This window comes from Phyllobates terribilis, unplaced genomic scaffold, assembly GCF_046119375.1.
Source record: "Phyllobates terribilis strain yellow unplaced genomic scaffold, ASM4611937v1 Scaffold_2__4_contigs__length_985480577, whole genome shotgun sequence".
Classification (NCBI taxonomy): domain Eukaryota; kingdom Metazoa; phylum Chordata; class Amphibia; order Anura; family Dendrobatidae; genus Phyllobates; species Phyllobates terribilis.
Window position 1 is genome coordinate 185,826,990 of NW_027362762.1, and position 24,307 is coordinate 185,851,296.

Here is a 24,307-nt window from a genome sequence, read left to right on the forward strand (position 1 = left end):
TGAGTGCTTCTTTAAGAGTCATCACAAAATGACTGCTTCATTCCTTGCCTCTGCTTTTATACAAACTATGATAATCCTTCCTGATTGGCTGTGATAGTTGTAAGTCTCTATGGGGAATCCCTTCCGGCCGCACCTGAGGTAATATGAGCCTTCTCTGACTGATGCAATCTTCTGTAATATGTAAAATTGTGATACTATTTTAGGTAATTTGAATGAAACAATTTGAAAATTGTTCAAATTTGCTGGGTTGAAAAGTTATTTAGAAATATAAGGTTCATGAATCTTTATGGTTTGCCAATACAGCATTTATTATAGATAACATTGGTAATAGCAATTCGTTGGCATCATTTTTTAAAAATTTACAAATGCAATATTGTTCCATATACTCATCACAGATAAAAGGACCAAAAACTATGTCTATATGACACCATGAGCTGGTTTGGGTGATGACAGACACAACAGATAATCACATAAGACAGTAGGTAAGTAAGATAAAGGTAGGTAATACAGTTTGCAGTCTATGCCAGGAGAATATCTTGTCCATGGATGAACAGCAGTTACGGCATGTTCCATGCAGTCTGTGACATGGTAAATTTTGGGGTTGGCGTTGCCAATTAGAGTAGCCAAGCCCTGGGCATCTGTGTGAGAAAGCAAAATATAGAAATTATCTATATAATATTAATGAAAATTTTAGTTACTTTAACATGAAACACGCATGTCGTGTCTATTTTCTGTCAGATATGCCACTTTTAGAGCTGTGAGGTGGTCATATTTCACCGTCAAGAACATGTTGACTTACATTGATAGTAGTATAATTCTCCAAAGCAAGCTTTTATTTGTGCAGGAACATTCAACCACATGCGTTCTAGATTCTTCAAGTGAGGTTCTGTTGCTCCCAATCCTGTTTTAAAGGCACCCGGCTCAATTATAGAAACTTTCACTCCAAAATCTCGAAGCTCTCTTCTGCAATGGAACGAGGACATATACACTGTGTGCAGAATTATTAGGAAAATGAGTATTTTGATCACATGATACTTTTTATACATGTTGTCCTACGCCAAGCTGCACAGGCTTGAGAGCCAACTACCAATTAAGCAAATCTGGTAATGTGCATCTCTGTAAAGAGGAGGGGTGTTGACTAATGACATCAACACCCTATATAATGTGTGCATAATTATTAGGCAGCTTCCTTTCCTTTGGCAAAATGGGTCAGAAGAGAGATTTGACGGGCTCTGAAAAGTCCAAAATTGTGAGATGTCTTGCAAAGGGATGCAGCAGTCTTGAAATTTCCAAACTTTTGAAGCGTGATCACCGAACAATCAAGCGTTTCATGTCAAATAGCCAACAGGGTCGCAAGAAGTGTGTTGGCCAAAAAAGGCGCAAAATAACTGCCGATGAATTGAGGAAAATCAAGTGTGAAGCTGCCAAGATGCCATTCACCACCAGTTTTGCCATATTTCAGAGCAGCAATGTTACTGGAGTATCAAAAAGCACAAGGTGTGCGATACTCAGGGACATGGCCAAGGTAAGGAAGGCTGAAAAACGACCACCTTTGAACAAGAAACATAAGATAAAATGTCAAGAATGGGCCAAGAAATGTCTTAAGACTGATTATTCAAAGGTTTTATGGACTGATGAAATGAGAGTGACTCTTGATGGGCCAGATGGATGGGCCAGAGGCCGGATCAGTAAAGGGCAGAGAGCTCCACTCCGACTCAGATGCCAGCAAGGTGGAGGTGGGGTACTGGTATGGGCTGGTATTATCAAAGATGAACTTGTGGAACCTTTTCGGGTTGAGGATGGAGTGAAGCTCAACTCCCAGACCTACTGCCAGTTTCTGGAAGACAACTTCTTCAAGCAGTGGTACAGGAAGAAGTCGATCTACAGGGAGGGAAAACAGCACACCTCTCAGAACAATGTCTGGGAGGCTGTGGTGGCTGCTGCACGCAATGTTGATCGAAAACGGATCAAGCAACTGACAGAATCTATGGATGGAAGGTTGTTGAGTGTCATCCTAAAGAAAAGTGGCTATATTGATCACTAATTTTTTCGGTTTTTGTTTTTGCATGTCAGAAATGTTTATTTCTAAATTTTGCGCACTGATATTGGTTTACCTGGTGAAAATAAACAAGTGAGATGGGATTATATTTGGTTTTTATTAAGTTGCCTAATAATTCTGCACAGTAATAGTTACCTGCACAAACAGATATCCTCTTAAGATAGCCAAATCTAAAAAAAAAACACTCCAACTTCCAAAAAATATTAAGCTTCGATATTTATGAGTCTTTTGGGTTGATTGAGAACATAGTTGTTGATCAATAATAAAAATAATCCTCTAAAATACAATTTGCCTAATAATTCTGCACACAGTGTAGTATATGGCAGATGCACAAACCTAAATTTATAGCTTTCACAAAGCAGTTTTATTATCAAAAGAAGAAGAGTATAGCTATACCTGTGTATCAATAAACAGAATGTGCCATCAGAATATATGACACTTTTTAGGAGGTGACACGCGTTGATGTGCACGGTAGCTCAGCTCTTTTCCTTCCTCACTATGTCCACAGGTAACGCTTACTGATCTCTAGGTGTGGTTATTACAGCCTACTGCATTATCATAGTAGGATATAGGAGTGACTTATTTGCTTATATGCTATTTTAGCACAATTTGTACTCTTTTGTATTTGAATTTTGTACAATTCATTTGATTTTTGGCATGCTTTATTATTGCCTAACTATTTGGCCTATAATATGCTATTTGGCCTAGTGTAATACACCATTATGAATTGAACTAGGGCTATTTTCTGTGTTTTCTGTATCTTGTCTATATACACTGCTCAAAAAATAAAGGGAACACTTAAACAACACAAAGTAACTCCAAGTCAATAACACTTCTGTGAAATCTACCTGTCCAGTTATGAAGCAACACGGATTGTGAATCAATTTCTCCTGCTGTTGTGCAAATGGAACAGACAACTGGTAGAAATGATAGGCAATTAGCAAGGTATCTCCTATAAAGGAGTGGTTCTGCAGGTGGTGACCACAGACCATTTCTCTGTTCTCATCCTTTTTGGCTGTTGTTTTGGTCACTTTTAAATTTTGCCATTTCTCTTACCCCTATAGGTACAGTAGCATGAGGCGGTGTCTACAGTACAACCCACAGAAGTTGCTCAGGTAGTGCAGTTCATCCAGCGTGGCACATCAGTGCGAGCTGTGGCAAGAAGGGTAGCTGTATCTGTCAGCACAGTGTCCAGAGCATGGAGCAGATACCAGGAGATGTGGAGGGAGCCATAGGAGGGCAACAACCCAGCAGCAGCACCGTTACCTCCTCCTTTGTGCAAGGAGGAACAGGAGGAGCACTGCCAGAGCCCTGCAAAATGACCTCCAGCAGGCCACAAATGTGCATGTGTCTGCACAAACGGTTAGAAACTGACTCCATGAGGGTGGTATGATGGCCAGACGTCCACAGATGGGGGTTGTGCTCACAGCCCAACACCATGCAGGATGCTTTGCATTTGCCACAGAACACCACGATTGGCAAACTTGCCTCTGGCGCCCTGCGCTCTTCACAGATGAAAGCAGGTTCACACTGAGCACATGTGACAGACTTGACAGAGTCTGCAGACGCCGTGGAGAGTGATCTGCTGCCTGCAACATCCTTCAGCATGACCGGTTTGGCAGTGGGTCAATAATGGTGTGGGGTGGCATTTCTTTGGAGGGCCGCACAGCCCTCCATGTGCTCGCCAGAGGTAGCCTGACTGCCATTAGGTACCGAGATGAGATCCTCAGACCCCTTGTGAGACCATATGCTGCTGTGGTTGGCCCTGGGTTCCTCCTAATGCAGGACAATGCCAGACCTCATGTGGCTGGAGTGTGTCAGCAGTTCCTGCAAGATGAAGGCATTGAAGCTATGGACTGGCCAGCCCATTCCCCAGACCTGAATCTGATTGAGCACATCTGGGACATCATGTCTCGCTCCATCCACCAACGTCACGTTGCACCACAGACTGTCCAGGAGTTGGCAGATGCTTTAGCCCAGGTCTGGGAGGAGATCCCACAGGAGACCATCCACAACCTCATCAGGAGCATGTCCAGGCATTGTAGGGAGGTCATACAGGCACGTGGAGGCCACACACAATACTGAGCCTCATTTTGACTTGTTTTAAGGACATTACATCAAAGTTGGATCAGCCTGTAGTGTGTTTTTCCACTTTCATTTTGGGGGTGACTCCAAATCCAGGCCTCCATTGGTTAATAAATTTGATTTCCATTGATTTTTGTGTGATTTTGTTGTCAGCACATTCAACTTTGTACAGAACAATGAAATATTCTTATTTAATACTTTCATTCAGATCTAGGATGTGTTATTTGAGTGTTCCCTTTATTTTTTTGAGCAGTGTATGTGTATTTTATTGATAATCTATTTTTACTTAACTATGTTTTGAATAAAATCTATTTTTAATATAATACTTTGGATCAGATATTCCTTCAAAGTTCTCTGTAGGTTTCAGCAGGTGCTGCATGCTGCTCAAACCATGGGCACCATGTGTCAGCCACTGGCTGAACGATCACAGCCAGGTATGTTTGACTCTCAAACGCTGCGGCATTTCAGAGAAAAGCATACCTTTTTTAGCTGCCGAGGACCAAGCCGTGCAGTGACTAGTCGAACAGGCGGGTCCCCGGCAGCTTCTCCCCTCGCACTGACATTGACTGGCAAGACTCTAGCTGTGTGCGCATATTGACAGAGACTTGTCAGTTTCTGCCAGGGGGCAGGGTAGAAGCCGCTGGGAACCCGCCTATATGACTATTCATCCGCAAAGCTCAGTCCCCGGCGGCTGATAAATGTATGGTTTTTCCCTGAAACAATGCTGCCTACTGCCTTTTGTCTGATACATGTTGCCCATGGTTTGGGCAGCATGTATCACCTCACAGGTTCCCTTTAAGTCCCACACACTGGTGCCCAGGAGCATAATAACAACAGATGAGGAGGAGGAAGTCAAACCTGGGCAATAAGGCTTGAAGGAACAGCTCCAGCATATGAAACTACCCTTATTCACTCTCTGCACTATAATAAAACTGTGAAAATCATGTTTCAAACATGATTGTGAACAATATATCACATGACTGCTAGGAAACAATGCAAGAAGGATGCTGGTCCAAAAGGAAATATATTTTTTTATTTTATTTGCAGCACTTAAGAAGGGGTTATCCTGTAATAGACAATTCCTTTAAATAATAATAATAAAAAATATTAACCCTCATCTCCTGGCTTTGCGCCTTTCTCTGACAGTGAAAAGTTATAACTTGTCTAGGCTCAGTATAATGTCTTGGAAGAGTGGGAGCATTGTTAGCTTGGCTGTTTTATATTTTTGCAGTTTTTAGATGCCTGTTTCACAATTTATATGTTCTTCATGTTATATTTTAATTTCTTCTACTTTGCAAAACATAGGAACATGAATTCTACTTACCTAAGATTATCTGAAAAAGATTCAACCCCAGCCTTAGATGGGCAATATCCTCCCCCAACGATAGCTAGTCTTCCGCCACAGCTGGAAACATTGACAATTCGGCCCCTCGCCTTTATGAGTAACGGTAACAAGTTCACTGTTACATCAAAGAGTCCCACGAGATTTATGTTCACCACTTTAGCAAAATCTTCTCTTGTTGTCCACATATTAGGACCGAATGCAAATCCAAATCCAGCATTGTTAACAAGACCCCATAATCCTGCAAACAATTGATGGTTGGTAATTGATTAACAATCTTCTTAAAACATATGTAATACGATGTTTGAACTTTTGATGATGATCTGGCAGATAAAGAATAAAATCAGCTCTTTGCATTTTACAGAAGAGGGTGCAAGCCCCAAAAGAGCGCTGGATATAGTGAAAAAAAAACATAAACAGGGGCGAATAAGTAAAGTCTTCTATTTCCCAATTGGGACCCCTGCCATTTTCTTATTGCATACATGGATCGGTCTCACTGTCAACCACCAGTGCTCAGAATCCATGTAATGTGCAGGATGGAGGGAATTCTTTCTTTTTACCATCATTGCTCAATATGTTACATTATTACATCATAAGCAATGACAATTGATTCTTGCTTTAAAAATGTTCCCCATGTATTATATTACCTGTTTGGCAGGTTGGAGAAATCTTGTATGACCTGCACTTGATACAGTGCATTGTGAAAGTATTTGGCCCCCTTGAATTTTTCTACCTTTTGCCACATTTCTGGCTTCAAACATAAAGATATAAAATTCCAATTTTTGGGGAAGATTCAACAACTAGTGGGACACAATCGTGAAGTGGAATGAAATTTATTGGATATTTTAAACTTTTAAAAAAAAAAAAAAAATGAAAAGAAGTGACCAGAAGGTACAAAGAACTATTTACTACTTGTACTTAGATTCTCTTTCTCATTCTCCCTTACACTTTCAACATGCTTACATATGCTTTTACAGTTTTGGCCCCTCTAATCCTCACTCTCCTTCGCTATCCCCACACCCCAGCACCCTCTAACCAAATCATCATCTCTCCTTCCCTCCTTCCTCCCCACCTAACCTCATCTACAGATCTGCTCCTCAACCTCAGATTAATCCTCCAAAAACATAAAACAAGCCGGACACTCTCTTTCTCCCACCTGCTGTCCCTCTCTCTGCTTCTCCTCACTGCTGGTGGCATATCTCCCAATCCTGGACCCCCACAGCTTGCACCTTCCACCAATTCTCCCACCTGTCGCATCAAACCAAATGCAAACTACCACAACCCCTCCTACACAAAACCTGTCCCCCTGATGCCCACCCCGCTGCTCCCTCTCTCTGGAGCACTGTGGAATTCACGCTCTGTCTGCAACAAGCTACATTTTGTCCACGACCTCTTTACCTCTCGTCATCTCTTTTTCCTGGGCATCACAGAGACATGGCTAACACCCTCTGACACTGCCTCCCCTGCTGCGCTGTGTTATGGCGGCCTCCACTTCACCCACACTCCTCGCCCTGGAAACAGACATGGTGGAGGAGTGGGTCTTCTCCTCTCTAACAACTGCACCTTTAGCCCTACTCCTCCTCTTCCCTCCCTTATTCTCCCTTCTTTTGAAGTCCACTCTGTCCGCATTTACTCTCCCTCCAACCTCCAATTGGCTGTCATACCCCCGGGCCCAATCACTGCCTTTATCGACCAATTCTCCACCTGGCTTCTTCACTTTCTCTCGGCTGACATTCCCACAATCATCATGGGCGATTTCAACATCCCCACTGACACTCGCCAGTCAGCAGCATCAAAACTTTTGTCGCTTACTTCATCCTTTGGACTTACTCAGTGGTCCTCCTCAGCCACCCACACAGACGGACACACACTAGACCTCATCTTCACCCGACTCTGCTCCCTATCTAACCTCACAACCCCCCCTACCCCTATCTGACCACCACCTACTCACATTCTCATCCCTGTCCTCCTCACCTGTCACCCATGTCCAGCAACTAGCACACCCCCACAGAAACCTTGCACATGTAGGCACTCACACACTCTCTGACTCTGTTCTACCACTGACATCCATATCCTCACTCCATGACACAGACAGCGCCACTGCTTTCTACAATGCCACTCTCGCATCAGCTATTGACTCGGTCGCCCCTCTTATGCATGGCAGAGCGCGACGAGTCAACAGGCAACCCTGGCACAACAACCTCACTAAACAGCTTCGAGAAGCGTACAGGGTTGCGGAGCGGCGTTGGAAGAAAACACATACTCAAGATGACTTCACTGCATTCAAACAAGCAACGCTTGCATTCAAATCAGCACTCACCTCTGCTAAACAGGCCTACTTCACAACCCTCATATCTTCCCTATTCCCTAACCCCAAACAACTATTCAACACTTTCAACTCTCTCCTCCACCCTCCACTGCCCCCTCCGACCTCCATCATCTCTGCTGAGTTTGCCACACACTTCAAAAACAAGATTGACCAAACACGGCAAGTCTTTACTGTCCGACCACCACAACCCCTCTGTTTTCCACACCACTTCCCTACCCCTATAACCTCCCTTCCCAACATCACTGAAAGAGACCTTACTCATCTCCTCTCCAAATCACACCTCACCACATGTGCACTCGACCCCATCCCATCCCACCTCCTCCCTAACCTCACCCCCACACTCGTCCCATCCCTAACTCACCTCTGCAACCTATCACTATCCTCTGGTACTTTCCCTGCTGCCTTCAAACATGCCACAATCACGCCCATCCTCAAAAAGCCATCCCTCGACCCATCCGCCCTGTCCAGCTATCGCCCCATATCGCTGATCTCATTTGCCTCCAAACTCCTTGAGCAACACGTTCACGCTGAACTTTCTTCCCACTTTTCATCTAACTCTCTCTTCGACAGCCGACAATCCGGCTACCGCCCCCACCATTCCACCGAAACTGCCCTTACCAAAATCACCAATGACCTACTTACAGCCAAAGCTAACAGACAATTCTCTGTACTCCTTCTACTTGACCTGTCTTCTGCTTTCGATACAGTTGACAACTGCCTCCTACTGCAGACCCTCTCTTCCTTTGGCGTCAAAGACCTTGCCCTATCCTGGATCTCCTCATACCTTTCTAACCGCACATTTAGCGTCTCCCACTCCCACGCTACCTCCTCACCCCGCCCCCTCTCTGTTGGAGTCCCTCAAGGCTCTGTCCTAGGACCCCTACTCTTCTCAATCTTTACCCTTGGCCTGGGACAGCTCATAAAATCCTATGGCTTCCAGTACCATCTGTACGCTGATGACACCCATATCTACCTCTCTGGCCCAGACGTCACCTCTCTGCTGTCCAGAATCCCAGCATGTCTAGCAGCCATATCCTCTTTCTTCTCCTCCCGCTACCTCAAGCTCAATGTGGACAAAACTGAACTCATTATCTTTCCCCCATCTCGCATATCTTCCCCACCTGATCTCTCTATCGCAATAAACGACATCACTCTTTCCGCTGTACCGACAATCCGCTGCCTCAGAGTAACCCTTGACTCTGCCCTGTCCTTCAAACCCCACATCCAAGCTCACGCCACCTCCTGTCTCCTCCAGCTCAAAAATATTTCCAGAATCCGTCCTTTCCTCAACCCTAACTCTACTAAACTGCTTGTGCATGCCCTCATCATCTCTCGCCTCGACTATTGCAACATCCTCCTCTGTGGACTCCCTGCTAACACTCTCGCACCCCTCCAGTCCATCCTCAACTCTGCTGCATGACTCGTTCACCTCTCTCCTCGCTACTCCTCTGCTAAGCCCCTTTGCAAATTGCTTCACTGGCTCCCAATTGCCCAGCGCATCCAGTTCAAATTATTAACACTGACCTACAAAGCCATTCATAACCTCTCTCCTCCGTACATCTCTGAACTAATCTCCTGATATATTCCCTCACGTAACCTCCGGTCCTCCCACGACCTCCTTCTCTCCTCCACACTTATCCGTTCCTCACGCAATCGCCTCCAAGATTTCTCCCGAATATCCCCCATCCTCTGGAATTCTGTGCCTCAACACATCCGATTATCCACCACATCCGGATCCTTCAGACGGAACCTGAAAACCCATCTCTTCAAACAAGCTTACAGCCTGCCATGACCCCGCTGCCTCCTCAACAATGCCGAAGCTACTACTACTGCAACCCCCCAACCTACTGTCTCCTCCCCATTCCCGTAGAATGTAAGCCCACAAGGGCAGGGTCCTCTTCCCTCCGTACCAGTCTATCTTTGTTAGTCTGCTTACTGTAGTGATCTTCTTATTTTGTATGTAACCCCTTATGTACAGCGCCATGGAATCAATGGTGCTTTATAAATTAATAATAATAATAATAATAGTGGGGTGTGCAATATTATTCGGCCCCTTTACTTTCAGTGCAGCAAACTCACTCCAGAAGTTCAGTGAGGATCTCTGAATGATCCAATGTTGTCATAAATGACTGGTAATGATAAATAGAATCCACCTGTGTGTAATCAAGTCTCCGTATAAATGCACCTGCTCTGTGATAGTTTCAGGGTTCTGTTTTAAGTGCAGAGAGCATCATGAAGACCAAGGAACACACCAGGCAGGTCCGAGATACTGTTGAAGCGAAGTTTAAAGCCAGATTTGGATACAAAAAGATTTCCCAAGTTTGAAACATCTCAAGGAGCACTGTGCAAGCGATCATATTGAAATGGAAGGAGTATCAGTCCACTGCAAATCTACCAAGACCCGGCCGTCCCTCTAAACTTTCATCTCGAACAAGGAGAAGACTCATCAGAGATGCAGCCAAAAGGCCCATGATCACTCTGGATGAACTGCAGAGATCTACAGCTGAGGTGGGAGAGTTTGTCCATAGGACAACAATCAGTCGTACACTGCACAAATCTGGCCTTTATGGAAGAGTGGCAAGAAGAAAGCCATTTCTCAAAGATATCCATAAAAAGTCTCGTTTGAAGTTTGCCACAAGCCACCTGGGAGACACACCAAACATGTGGAATAAGGTGCTGTGGTCAGATGAAACCAAAATCGAACTTTTTGGTCACAATGCAAAACGATATGTTTGGTGTAAAAGCAACACAGCTCATCACCCTCAAAACACCATCCCCACTGTCAAATATGGTGGTGGCAGCATCATGGTTTGGGCCTGCTTTTCTTCAGCAGGGACAGGGAAGTTGGTTAAAATTGATGGGAAGATGGACCGAGCCAAATACAGGACCATTCTGGAAGAAAACCTGTTGGAGTCTGAAAAAGACTGGGATGGAGATTTATCTTCCAACAAGACAATGATCCCAAACATAAATCAAAATCTATAATGTTCAAAAATAAACATATCCAGGTGTTAGAATGGCCGAGTCAAAGTCCAGACCTGAATCCAATCGAGAATCTGTGGAAAGAGCTGAAAACTGCTGTTCACAAACTCACTCCATCTAACCTCAATGAGCTCGAGCTGTTTTGCAAGGAAGAATGAGCAAGAATTTCAGCCTCTCGATGTGCAAAACTGATAGAGACATACCCCAAGTGACTAGTAGCTGTAATCGCAGCAAAATGTGGCGCTACAAAGTATTAACTCAAGGAGGCCGAATAATATTGCATGCCCCACTTTTCAGTTTTTAATTTGTTAAAAAAGTTTAAAATATCCAATAAATTTCGTTCCACTTCACGACTGTGTCCCACTTGTTGTTGATTCTTCCCCCAAAAAATTAGAATTTTATATCTTTATGTTTGAAGCCAGAAATATGGCAAAAGGTAGAAAAGTTCAAGGGGGCCAAATACTTTCACAAGGCACTGTACATTTTCACAGAAAGTGACTGCGTTCACACATAGCAGTTACTCTACGGCTGAAAACTGCAACAGCACTGTGCCATTGCGGTCTTTCCAGTATTTTCCTGTACTGTCACTTGCAAAACCTTGGTGCATTTTGATCGGCCTCACAGCCATGTAGGTGGCTGAGTGTTTATGAAGGGAAACAGTGAAGGGACTTCAGGGATACAGGACAGTTTTAAGTAACAGCGTGACCACTGTGAGAATGCAGCCTTAAAGGAGTTGTCCTTTAAAACTACTTATCTATGGCCTCAGGGTGCTGCATAAAGAAAATATGAAAAAAAATCATTCACTTGTCGACTGCAGCCTTCACTTTTTTTCTCCTAGCGGAAGAAACAATTGTTCGCTCAGTTAAAAATGTGTATTCTGCAGCCAATCTGCACCTGCTGACTAACTGCAGCCATCAGGTGAAATTGTCTATGTGAGGAGACCAAAGGTGGACACAGGGTTGAGAGAGAGGGAAGAGGTGCCGGTCTGGCGGATAAGTATACGTTTATTTACCTTATAGAGTACCCTGTGGCCATTGATAAGTGGTTGTTAAGTAATGGACAACGCCTTTAAGGCCAGGGCCCCGCTATCAGTATTTGGTCAGTATTCAGTCAGTATTTTTTGTCAGGAGTGGAAGCAGTGTCGGACTGGCCTGGTGGAGTACCGGGGAAATCCCCGATGTGCCTTTCCTGCAGACGAGAGGAAGAAGAAGAGGATTAAAAAAAAAAGGCACGCGCCCTTTAAAAGCACAGGCAGAGTATATGCAGGGATGTGCGCACACAGCGTTCATTACCTGAACCGCCGCATCGCACGTCCCGGTGAAGCAGCTGAAGCTGTGCGTTTCACTTCGTCGGCTGGCGTATGACGTCATTGTCATGCGCCTGCTGCGACAGGAGTACGTGAGTCAGCTGCCGGCCTCTGATATGAGCGCACTGGATCTAAGCAGAGGAGGACACTGCACGGCGCCGGGAAGGTAAGGGGAATCTTTTTTTTTTTTCTGTGTGAGGATGCAAAATGGGATGAGGGCCTGGATGGATATTTGGGGGGCCTGTATGAACGTACGGGGGGGGGGCAAGGCTGAACACATGAAGGGGGGGGTAAGGCTGGACACATGAAGGGGGGGCAAGGCTGGACACATGAAGGGGGGGCAGGCTAGACACATGAAGGGGGTGGCAGGCTGGACACATGGGGGCCTGGATGGAAATATGGGGGGCAGGCTGGACACATGGAGGCCTGGACTGATATATGGAGGGGTAGGCTGGACACATGGGGCCTGGATGGATATGTGGGGGTGGTAGGCTGGACAGATGGGAGACAGGATGGATATATGGGGGGCAGGCTGGACACATGGGGGCCAGGAAAGATATATGGGGGGCAGGATGGATATATGAGGGGGAGGGCAGGCTGGACACATGGGGGCTAGGATGGAAATATGGGGGGAGCAGGCTGAACATATGGAGGGGCCAGGATGGATTTATGAGGGGCCAGGCTGGACAAGGGACACATGGGGGCCAGGCGGGAGCCGAGACACATGGGGACCAAGCGGGACAAGGGACACATGGGGGCCAGGTGGGATTTGGGACACATGGGGGCCAGGCGAGACAAGTAACTTTTTGGGGGCCAGATTGAGGAACATATATTAGTTCATGGTGGCAAGTGGGGAACATTATTACTTTTGTAATATAATTTACTTTTTAGGAAATGGTTTTCAATGGGGGAGGTGGACAAAAGGAGGGTCCTGTTACTGTGCAGGGCAGCATTATGCCACTTTTTTCTTCATCTGGTGTAGCGTAGAATGCGGGGAAAAAGTGTGGAATGTGCTCTAGAAGAGATCAGTTATTTATAACTGTGTGTTATTTTCTGGAGAGATGAGTCCTGGCTGGAAGAAGTGATGGCGGTCTGTGCCCGATAAAGAAGAAAAGCGAAGATGAAGGACTTCACCTAGAGACGTCACTGGTGAGTCAGTGTATTACATGTACACTTACACTATACACTATATAGTATATACAGAGCTACTGTGTATGTCACTGGTGATCCCTGTATTACCTGTACACTGACACTATATACAGGGCTCCGGTATATAACATCATTGGTGGTAATAACAGTGTTGTTAGTACTCATGATCAGTATTGTAGTATTTGGTCACTATATGGTGGTAATATGTAATCTGGTCATGGTGCGGCGGTATTTGTTCCTTGTATATGGTATTATTCGGTCACTATGTGGTGGTAATATGTGATCTAGTCACGGTGTGGCGGTATTTGTCCCTATTTGTCCCGATATGTGGTATCATTGGTGTTGGTATAGTGGATTGTGTTGTGTATGGTGGTCATTTGTTCTCGCTGATATTAACTAGGAGAAGATTTTTCCCATTAAGCCACAGCCTCACTATCAGTATTTGGTCAGTATTTTTTCTCCGGAGTGGGAGCCAAAACCAGGAGTGGGTGATAAATGCAGTATTAGTGATTTGTTTCTAGTATACCTTTTCTCTGATTGTTCCACACCTGGTTTTGGCTTCCACTCAGGGTCTGCCAGGGGTGTCTGGGGCCCATAGGGGGAATTGACCCTAGGGACCCACCATACAGCTATATGCAAACACCCATTAGCCGTTTCCTGAGAAAAAATACTAACCGAATACTGACCAAATACTGATAGTGGAGCTATGGCCTAAGCCTGTAGGTGGTTTGACAAAGAATCTGCCACCCTCTTGCAAAAAAAAGGACTCAAACATTACATGGACTCATAAGAAAATCCATGACTAAGCTATTACAGCTGTATGTAACCTTGAGCTTGTACACAAACAGAATATGGCCATGTGTGTGTGAGCCCTTTAATAGAACATTTACAAGTCACCTACAGTATATACCAAATAAATAGGGAGTTTGCATTATTTTTAAAACTGTGTAGACGTTAAAGCGCACCTGTCATCAGGATTGTGCTCAGTAAACTACATACACTGTCAGGTGGGCGACATTACACTGATTAAAATGATACATTGGTTGATGAAATCCATCCTGTGGTTCTTGTATAATCTTTTCTTTTCAGTTTGGAGATAATGATATGCTGGTGCTTCGGAGCGGCCGGGAGGGGGGGCTTTATCTGGTGCTCTGCTTACATATTCATCTGTATGCTATTATGACAGCTCATTGTCATTGTGCCTTCACTGACCTGCCTCCTGAACGATCAGTGAGCTGTCATAAGAACATATAGCTGAATATATAAGAAGAGCACTAGATAGAGCCACCCCACAGGCCGCCCCGAAGCTCAAGCATACCATTATCTCCAAACGGAAAGTAAAGATTACACAAGAACCACAGGACGGATTTCATCAACCAAGGTATCTATTTAATCTGTGTAATGTCGCCCACCTGACAATAGGATTGTGCTCAGTAAACTACATACACTGACAGGTGCGCTTTACGGAAGCCCTGGACGCATGGGCATTTAATTTTATAGTAATATGTAGTACTTACCATGATTTCCAACAATATTAGAAACCCACTTGGCAGCTGAGCTGACACTCTGTCCATCTGCTACATCTAGAATTACTGTTTGTAAGTGACTCGAGGCCTCCTTCTTCAGGTTCTCAGCCCCTTTCTCTGTCAGACATGAAGCCAGAACTTTCATTCCACGTTTGTCCAGTTGCTTGGCCAGCAGGTTTCCAAATCCAGTGTCACATCCAGTGATAAACACATATTTATCGGCGAGATTCTCCAAAATCTGACTCTGTCTGTACCATCTATACAGGATAATTAGACCCACCAGGACCAGCAGAGATAGCCACATGGCAGGATCTTACTGCAACCTAGGAAAGAAACAAGTAATATTTATATTTCTTTGAAATAATGATTTTTCTACATTCTCTATACAGTGGCTTACGAAAGTATTCACCACCCATAGCTTTTTACCTATTTTATTACATTACAAACGGTGTTTAAATATTTTTGTAATCCGATTTGTTTATGATGCATTAGCACTAAGTAGTCTAAGTTAGTGAAGTGAGAAAAATATAGGCATAAATTTAATTTATGGGATCAAATAACTAAAAATTGGCATGTGCATATGTATTCACCCCTTTTGTGATGAAGCCTCTAAAAATTTCTGGTGCAAGCAATTACCTTCATAAGTCACATGCTTAGTGAAAGGAAGTCCACCTGTGTGCAATCTAAGTGTCATATGGTCTGTGAGTATGTACACACCTTTTCTGAAAGACCACAGAGGCTGCAACACCAGTAAGCAAGAGCCACCACTAACCAAACAATACCATGAAGACCAACGAGATCTCCAAACAAGTCAGGGACAAAGTTGTTGAGAAGTACAAGTCAGGGTTGGGTTCTAAAAAAATATCGCAATCTCTGATGATCACCCGGAGCATCATCAAATCCATTATCAAAGAAAAAGAACATGGTAATGTAAGGAGACAAGACACTGTGGAACCAGAACAGCATGGAGGAATGACAGAGGGGAGGAGTTTGATCAGGCCTCTGGGGACAGCGTTGCTGAGGAGAAAAATAGCACGTGTGCAAGTTCTGAGGTGATTCTGATGCCAAAGAGAGAGACGGGAAGAGCAACAGCAGAGTCCAGAACTCCTGTCAGGAAGAAAGGTGCCACATATCCGCCAAGACCAGATGTCGATGGTCAAGCCCCGAAGACCCAATCGATGCAAGTCAAGGTTCCCAGCCCAGATCCGGACATGACTTTCTTGGAAACCAGGTCTGAGGCACAAGTTCAAGAAAAAGAGGCACCCGCCTTGATGGGCACAGTTCGGAGTCACCAGGTAGCTACCGCTTCGGAAGCCACCGGCAGGGAACCTGACTGAGCACGAGAATTACGTCCGGAGATCAGAGATATTCGAAGAGAGTTACACAATCTAGTAACTTGCCAAAGGACGGCCCCTCAGCTAGATATAAGGAGAATGACAAAGGAGAGGATGCTATACCTCCAAATTCCTTGTCTCTGACCCATCGCCAGATGGAAGAACCGAAGAGTTGAATGTTGGAACTGTGGTGGCCAAGGACATATATCCCGAGAGTGCCCAAGCCAGAGCCAAGGAAGAAGGGGGCGTCCTTTAAACTAAGGAGCCCCACGGTTGAGGAGCATACCATCAGATACCATGTCCCAGGAGAAGGGGAGGAAGGCTCTGAAAATATTGTCTCTGAAAGGAACATGACTTGGGCAGAATTTGATGGGAAACGCACTCAATATATAATGGACACGGGGTCTCAGGTGACCACTATGCCTGAAGAATACTTCCACGCTCACTTCCCTGCAATTGGCTGGTCCAACAAGAGACCGGATATTAGACTAGTAGCTGCCAACCAGCTCCCCATTCCAGTGGCTGAGGTAATGTGGATGATTGTCCTTATGTGCGGACAAGAATTAGGAAAGATAGGGATTGTGTTGGTGAAAGGCCCAATAAGCCCCAGGCCCATTTTGACGTTGGGAATGAATATCCTGAAGGAAGTAGGGAAGTTCCTGATTGGTCAACCACAAAGACGCAACCAGAATCACGTAACCAGGCGTCATGCTAGATGAAGGGTTTTTCAACAAGTCATCCAAGTGAGTTGGGTCCAGTACTTACCAGACACCGTTCAGCTTCTTGGCAAAGTGATTATATCACTGGAGGCTGCCATGACTCTACCCATTGGACAAACCATACTCACACTCCCTATAAGGGCTTGTGTACCCATCGAGGGGGTGGAGGTGCAAATTGAGCCCATAGAAGGAGATGAAACCATACCTGGGCTCCTGGTCGCCCGAACTCTCACCACAGTGCGGCACAGGTGTGTTCCGGTACGCCATGTCAACGTGAGCAAAATAAATTTACAGTTGAGCCCTCAGAAAGAAATTGACCAGGTGAATGTAATGCCAGAGGATCTTCCCAAACCCAACTCCATTGAGTTGACACAGGCTGGAAGGAAATCCATGGGCTCTATCAGTGTCTCTCGCTAAGAGAGTGAAAGAAGGGGGAGCATGGGTTGGTCGCTCTCTCCTGGAACAGATAAAGGCTGACCTTACAGAATTTTCCCCAGAGCAAGTAGAACAAATTGAGGGCCTTCTGCAGCGTTATCATGGGTTGTTCGCTAGTTAACAAGACGATTTTGGGTGACTGAGGCTATCCAGCATGAGATCTCTACGGGGGACACCGCTCCCATTAGAGAGAGATACCGTCAGATTTCGCCACAAATGTATCAATAAGTGAAAGACCTCGTCCCATATGTTACAAAATGGAGTAATTCAAGAAAATCAAAGACGTTGGGCTGCACCCATTGTAATAGTTCGGAAGAAGGATGGGACGTTAAGGTTCTGCATAGATTATCGATGGTTGAACGCTTGTACGGTGCGGGATTCCTATCCCCTGCCGCGGATTGAAGAATCCCTGTCTGCTTTAGGAAAAGCTAAATATTTCTACTTCCTCACTTTGGCCAGCGGCTACTGGCAAGTTCCTATGGCCGATAATGATCGGTCGAAGACTGCCTTCATCCTCCCCATGGGTCTATTCAAGTTCAACCGGATGCCTTTGGCCTTACTAATGCGCCTGGAACTTTTCAACGGTTGATGGAGAGATGTCTTGGGGATCTCAATTTTGATGTTGTCCACTACTTTATATGATCCCCCAATGTATTCCCCCAGGGCCCATAAATGTTTCTCTAAATACCTTGTGGTGCCTTTTCTGCCTGTGAGCGGTGCTATCAAGTGACCCCCGGCTGCAGCCGACTCTACATCCGCTGATGTCACGTCAAGTTCCAGCTGCATCAGGGGGTACTCACTTCTGCGTTCCAAGGGTGGACGCTGGGCTGTGGGCGGGGTTACCCAGCACGTCACACCCGGCATCCACTGCACACTCCCCCTCTCCTCATTTACTGGGAAAGCGTGGGATGGATGCTGGGTGTGACGCACGGAGTAACCCCGCACACAGCTCAGCATCCACTGCGGGAAGAGCGTCACTGATGTCACGCCTCACTTGATGTGACATCAGTGACGGGTCACACGATGCCTCTGAGCGGCCAGCGATAGCGCCGCTCAGAGGCAGAAAAGACACCGCAAGGTATTTACAAAAACACTTCTGGGCCCTGGGGGGATACATTGGGGGGTTCATATAAAGTAGTGGACAACTTCTTTAATCTGTCTGGACGACTTTGTAGTATTCTCCTCTACCTTCGAGGAACATCTCAGTCGGTTAGAACAAGTGCTAGAGAGGCTCCAAAAGCATGGGCTGAAGATTAAACCTCGGAAATGTCACTTGTTCCAGAGGGAGATTGAGTAACTGGGGCACATCGTCTCCAGTGCTGGGGTCTACCCCACCCCCAAAAAAGTGTCAGCTGTACAGAAGTGGCCCATTCCAACTAATATAAGAGAGCTAAGAGCGTTCCTGGGCCTGGCAGGTTACTATTAAAGATAGCGACCCTGCTCCACGAGCTTCTGAGAGGATCAGCTGGGGAACATAAACAATGGGCCATTCAATGGGGGCCCCAACAGGAAGAAGCCTTTTGTGCCCGGAAGATGGTATTAACCAACGCTCCCATATTGGCATATGCCGACTTCTCCCAAACCTTCTTACAATACACCGATGGAAGTCTGTATGGCTTAGGAGCAGTTTTAGAGCAAATTCAAGAAGGCAAAGAATGGGTGATTGCATATGCTAGTCGGTCACTGAGAGAAACTGAAAGGAACCTTGATAACTACAGTTCATTCAAGTTAGAGCTGCTGGCGCTAGTCTGGGCCATGACTTAAAAGTTTGCTGAATATCTGTCAGGGTTGGAGGTTCAGGTGAGAACCCATAACAATCCCCTTGCTCATCTCGAAAATAGTTAGGAGCGCTAGAACAAAGGTGGGTTGCCAGAATGTCCAAATACCGGTACAGAATCACGTATCAGTCAAAAGCTCAGAATACTCATGCCGATGCATTGTCTCGAGTCACTCCAATAAGTCCAAAGGGAGACACAGATGAAGATCTAGAAGGCGACGAGATCCTGGATTTCACTCGTTTCGCAGCCACCCGCCCAGGTCCTGGGACACCCAAGGGATGAGTGGATTTATCTCCAGCAGTCCAATCCTGAACTTGCGGAGCTGAGTAAGTGGGTTACCTTGGGGCAGAAACCTGATCAGGAGTTAAGAGCGACTCTATCAGCTAGTACGTTGCAGATCTTAGGCCAATGGGAACAACTTGTCATGAAGAATGGTCTGCTGTGCTGAAGGATTCAGCTGCTTCGGGAGATGGACATCACTTGGTGGCAAGTGGTGATCTGTGAAAAAATGGCGATGAGTCTGACAAAGGAAGCTCATGAACCAGGGGCCCATTTTGGCACTGAAAATACTTTCCGATGGCTGCAACTATTAGTGTACTGGCCTCAGCTGCGACAGACAGTGAAAGAAGCCTGTCGAAGGTGCCATCAGTGTGAGTTAGCCAAGCCTCCAGAACAAAGGGCACCAGTCCAAACTATAAAGACGTCTGCCCTGTTGGAAGTATTGATGGTGGGTTGCTTGATGATCCTACAACGGTTATGAGCATTGTTTGGTAATGACTGACCACTTCACAAAGTTCGCTGTGGTCACTCGACATCAGACTGCAGAAACAGCGGCCAAAGCAATTTTCCTAGATTTCATCCGTGTGTATGAGTGCCCGAAGAGAATTCATTCAGATCAATGAGCCTGCTTCCAAGGGAAGATAATGGAGGAAGTGCACCATCTCTATGGTACACACAAATCTCAAACCACGCCATACCAGCCAAAGGAAAATGTAGCTTGCGAACGCTTCAATAGAACTCTGCTACAAATGCTACGAACACTGGAAGAAGATCAGAAAATTAGGTGGCCTGAGTTTGTCTCTGAGCTGGTGTGGGTGTATAACAATCGGGTTCATGCGACCACTGGATACACACCCTACACATTACTGTTTGGGTATGGTGGTTGAGAAATTACCGAATTAGGACTAGAGTTAGAGGATGAATATTTGGGAAGTCACCCAACTACCTGCGTTTGGGGACATCATCATCAACTTCACATTATGAGACTCTTGGTGGAAGAGAGACTTAAGGAGATAGAATACCACGTCAAAAGTCCAACATGGGAAGAACCCCTTCAGGCAGAAGAGCGGTTGTTAATATAAGCCAAGCGACCCAAGAATAAGTTAGATTACTGGTGGGAAGAAGTGCCATATAGAATTGTGAGGAGAGTCCACACAAATAGCCCAGTTTATGAAGTTCGACTAGAATTTGAAGAGAGTGCACCGATGCGAGTGTTGCACAGAAATATGCTTCTCCCATGCCTTTCTGAGGCGGAAAAATGGGAAAAGGTGCTCCCCCTGAAGACCCCACTAGCAACAGTTACTGTACCGGCAGTCGATCATGATGAAGGGTGGATCAACATACCGACGAAACTGCCAGGGCTGACGCCCAGTGAACCGACTAGAATCTCTGACCTCTCAGAATAACCTCTATCGGGAGAACCATGCAGGACAGGACGAGCCAATGCAGACATTCCTCCTAGGCAGTATGCACAAGATAACTTCATCTGGATGCAAATCCAATGGAAAACTCAGGAATGTGTGCGGCTCTTGTCAAAAGTAGGACTACCCTTAAAGAAGCAACACACATTTGTAAACTTCCCTCGCCCAGGGACTGGTAAGATAAAAGAAGGGAGGCGTGTAGGGAAACAAGAGACTGTGGAACCAGAACAATTCTAGTGTATTCTGATAATTTATTTTGTTATGTGATTTGTTATTTGTTATTTTACTGTCAAATGATGTAAATTGTTACCATATAATACATGTTTTACAATTAATATTAGTTGTTAAATAAAAGAAATATACTGTTGTTCTGCCTGTGTCTCTGCTGTTGCACACTGTTTACCTGCATTATATTACCACAACAAACCTGCCAAGAGAGGTCTGCCCATCAAAACTCTCAGCCTGAGCAAGGAGGGCAGAAATCAGAGAGGCAGCACAGAGACCAAAGGTAACCCTGAAGTTTCCGCAGAGTTCCCAAGCAGAGACTGGAGTATCTGTCCATACGACCACAATAAGCCGTACACTCCAAAGAGGTGGTCTTTATGAAAGAGTGGGCAGAAAAAAGTTTTTACTTACACACAAAAATTGTAAAGGTCATTTTGAGTTTGCCAAATAACATGTGGTAGACTCCCCAAATGTATGGAGTAAGGTGCTGTTGTTAGATGAGACAAAAATTTAATTTTTGGCCACAAAGTAAATGCTGTGTCTGGTACCAAACCAACACAGTTCATCACCTCAAGAACAATATCTCCACAGTGAAACATGTGACGCGCCCCCTGGGCCGTGTGGGGAACCCGGAACCGGGCCTTTTGTGGGATGCTGGGGGTGGTAGTTACCGTGGCGGTGACCCAGTGTCGTGGCTCAGGGTGGTCAAACTAAATGGCAGTCTATATACTGAATGTCCGACTACGCCACCCGTGGATTGCGGTCAGAGTGAACCGCCGCTGCAGGGCAGACCGCTGAGGCTGGTGTTTTGGGTGCAGCAGAGTGTAGTATAACTCCCCACAGGAGGAGTGTAACGGGTCCGGGAGGCGGACTGTAACGGGTCCGGGAGGCGGAACCTCTGAGCTACTATACAAGGGGGCGGCCCTTGTAAGGGAGCGGGTGGCAGTCTCTGGGTGAACGGACAGGGAGTTACGGCAAGTGATCAGGGCAGTCTCTGGGTAAGGGGTAGGTACGACCTGTGATGGCAGAGCCTCCGGGTAGGCTAGCAGGCAGGTGGTAGATGTGTGCTCCCAGGTGAGCAAGCGAGAGTCTCTGGAATAGCTGATGGTCACCGCACGTGACAACGGGACCTCCGGGCTGGCAAGCAGGCAGGTGACGGAGATGCGCTCCCAGGTGAGCGGGCAAGAGTCTCAGGAATAGCTGGTGGTCACCGCACGTGACAACGGGACCTCCGGGCAGGCAAGCAGGCAGGTAACGGAGATGCGCTCCCAGGTGAGCGGGCAAGAGTCTCTGAGATAGCTGGTGGTCACAGCACGTGACAACGGAGCCTCCGGGCTGGCAAGCAGGCAGGTAGCGGAGAAGCGCTCCCAGGTGAGCGGGCAAGCTGGTCCATAGACAGACTGACCGGAGTTGTAAGGCAGACCGTCGGACCTCAGGCAAGCAGGCAGGTAACAAGTATTCAGGTAGGAATCAGGCAGGTAACTAGCAGGAAACTGGCAGGTAACTGGCAGGTAACTGGCAGGTAACTGGCAGGTAACTGGCAACGGGACCTGAGGGCTGAAGCACAGGTGAGACACAGGTGCAAACAACATTGCTCGGGCACCTCCATTTTGGAGGAGGTGCCTTATATATGATGAAGTCCTCCGGCCATTGGCCGGGGACTCTTTAGGGCGGCGCGCGCGGCCCCTTTAAGAGGAGGGGAGAGCGCGCGCGCGCGCCCTAAGCACAGGGGCCGGGAAGGAGCGCGCGCCGAGAGCAGAGCAGGAGGAGGACGCCGGGACGGAGCGCGCGCTGACAGCAGAGCGGGGAGAGGACGCCGGGCAGGAGCGCGCGCTGACAGCAGAGCGGGGAGAGGACGCCGGGCACGGAGCAGAGCGGTGAGGGGAGCAGCGTCCCTGCCTAGCAGAGGGCAGGGACGCCAGCGCTACAGTACCCCCCCCTTTAGGCCCCCCCTTTTTTAGGCCAGACAGAAATTTAGCTAGGATGAGAGGGGCATGGATGTTCTCCCGGGGCTCCCACGTTCTCTCCTCAGGACCAAACCCCCTCCAATCTACCAGAAAAAAGGTCTTTCCTCTTACCCTTTTGCTGGCAAGAATGTTCTCTACCTCAAACTTGTCCTCAGCAGAAACCAGAGCAGGAGGCGTACCTGTAGACTTAGAAAAAGAGTTAAGTACCACAGGTTTGAGGAGAGATACATGGAAGGAGTTAGGGATCCGTAAGTTGGCCGGGAGTTTCAATTTATAGGCTACCGGGTTGATCTGACCGATGACCACCAGTGGGCCGATGAACCGAGACCCTAACTTATAGGAAGGGATCTTGAGTCGGACATATTTGGACGAGAGCCAGACTTTATCCCCAGGACGGAATTGAGGAGGGTCCATCGCTAAATGCTGCCAGGGGGCAGCAGGTACTGGCAGAGGAAGAAGGCGGCCGGCCGACAGGTGTCTCGGAACTTTGTTGCGGGCGCAGGACACACAGGCAGAAACAAAGTCCATAACATCCTTGTGCAGGTTAGGCCACCAGTAGTGTCGGGTAATAAGCTGGAGGGTCTTTTTCCGACCGGCGTGGTCAGCTAGTTTAGACGAATGACCCCAGTGTAGGATTCTCTCCCGATCAGGTACCGATACGAACGTCTTACCAGGAGGGAGACAATTTAGACTCACGGGAGCCACCTGCATTACTCTGGCGGGATCGATGGGGCAGTCACATGGTCTATGAGGTGGTGATGTCTCTGCCTCCTCCTTAACAAAGACATCAGCACTAGACCAATAAGGAATCGGAAGTCCAGGTAGATTAGCTGGGATAGGAGAGGGACGGACGGAATGGACGGGAACCAGGCAGGTTTTATGACAGGCCTGTCCCCAGTGAAGGACTTCTCCGGTTTGCCAGTCAAGCACGGGTGCATGTCTCTGGAGCCAAGGCAGACCTAGCAAGAGGGCGTGAGGGAGACCAGGCAGAACGTGAAAGGAGATACTCTCTGAATGCAGCATTCCCACCTGCAGAGTAATGGATTCGGTGATGAATTGGATGGGGCGAGGTAAGAGGCCCCCATCCACGGCAACAACAGACAAGGGTACAGCCAGAGGTTTGGTGGGGATGCGGAATTTCTCCACCAGGGACTGTGAAATAAGATTTCCGGCTGCTCCAGAGTCAAGTTGGGCTAGTTCGGAATAACGATTCTCCCCGCAGATGATTGAGACTGACAACAGCAGGGATGGAGAGGATTTATTTTTGTCTAGATCGACCCCTCTGAGTGAACCTAGATACAGGCGTTCTCCCGACCTCTCCGGGCAGGCACGGATCAGATGCTCCTTACTGCCACAGTAGAAGCAGCTCCC

The 24,307-nt window shown here is 46.7% G+C and overlaps 1 protein-coding gene across 1 annotated transcript in view; it reads right to left on the minus strand.

Moving 5' to 3' along the window:
• Positions 1 to 283: 283 nt before the first annotated feature.
• The window catches only part of LOC141201271 (retinol dehydrogenase 7-like), a 54,748-nt gene continuing 30,724 nt past the window's right edge, over positions 284 to 24,307 (minus strand). Inside the window, exons 2-5 of the mRNA XM_073663362.1 lie at positions 14,770 to 15,101; positions 5,469 to 5,727; positions 800 to 963; positions 284 to 638 (exon numbers count right to left, since the gene is read on the minus strand). Coding sequence (XP_073519463.1) covers positions 418 to 638; positions 800 to 963; positions 5,469 to 5,727; positions 14,770 to 15,082 — 957 coding nt within the window. The 5' untranslated portion in view covers positions 15,083 to 15,101 and the 3' untranslated portion in view covers positions 284 to 417. The remainder of the gene's footprint in view (positions 639 to 799; positions 964 to 5,468; positions 5,728 to 14,769; positions 15,102 to 24,307) is intronic.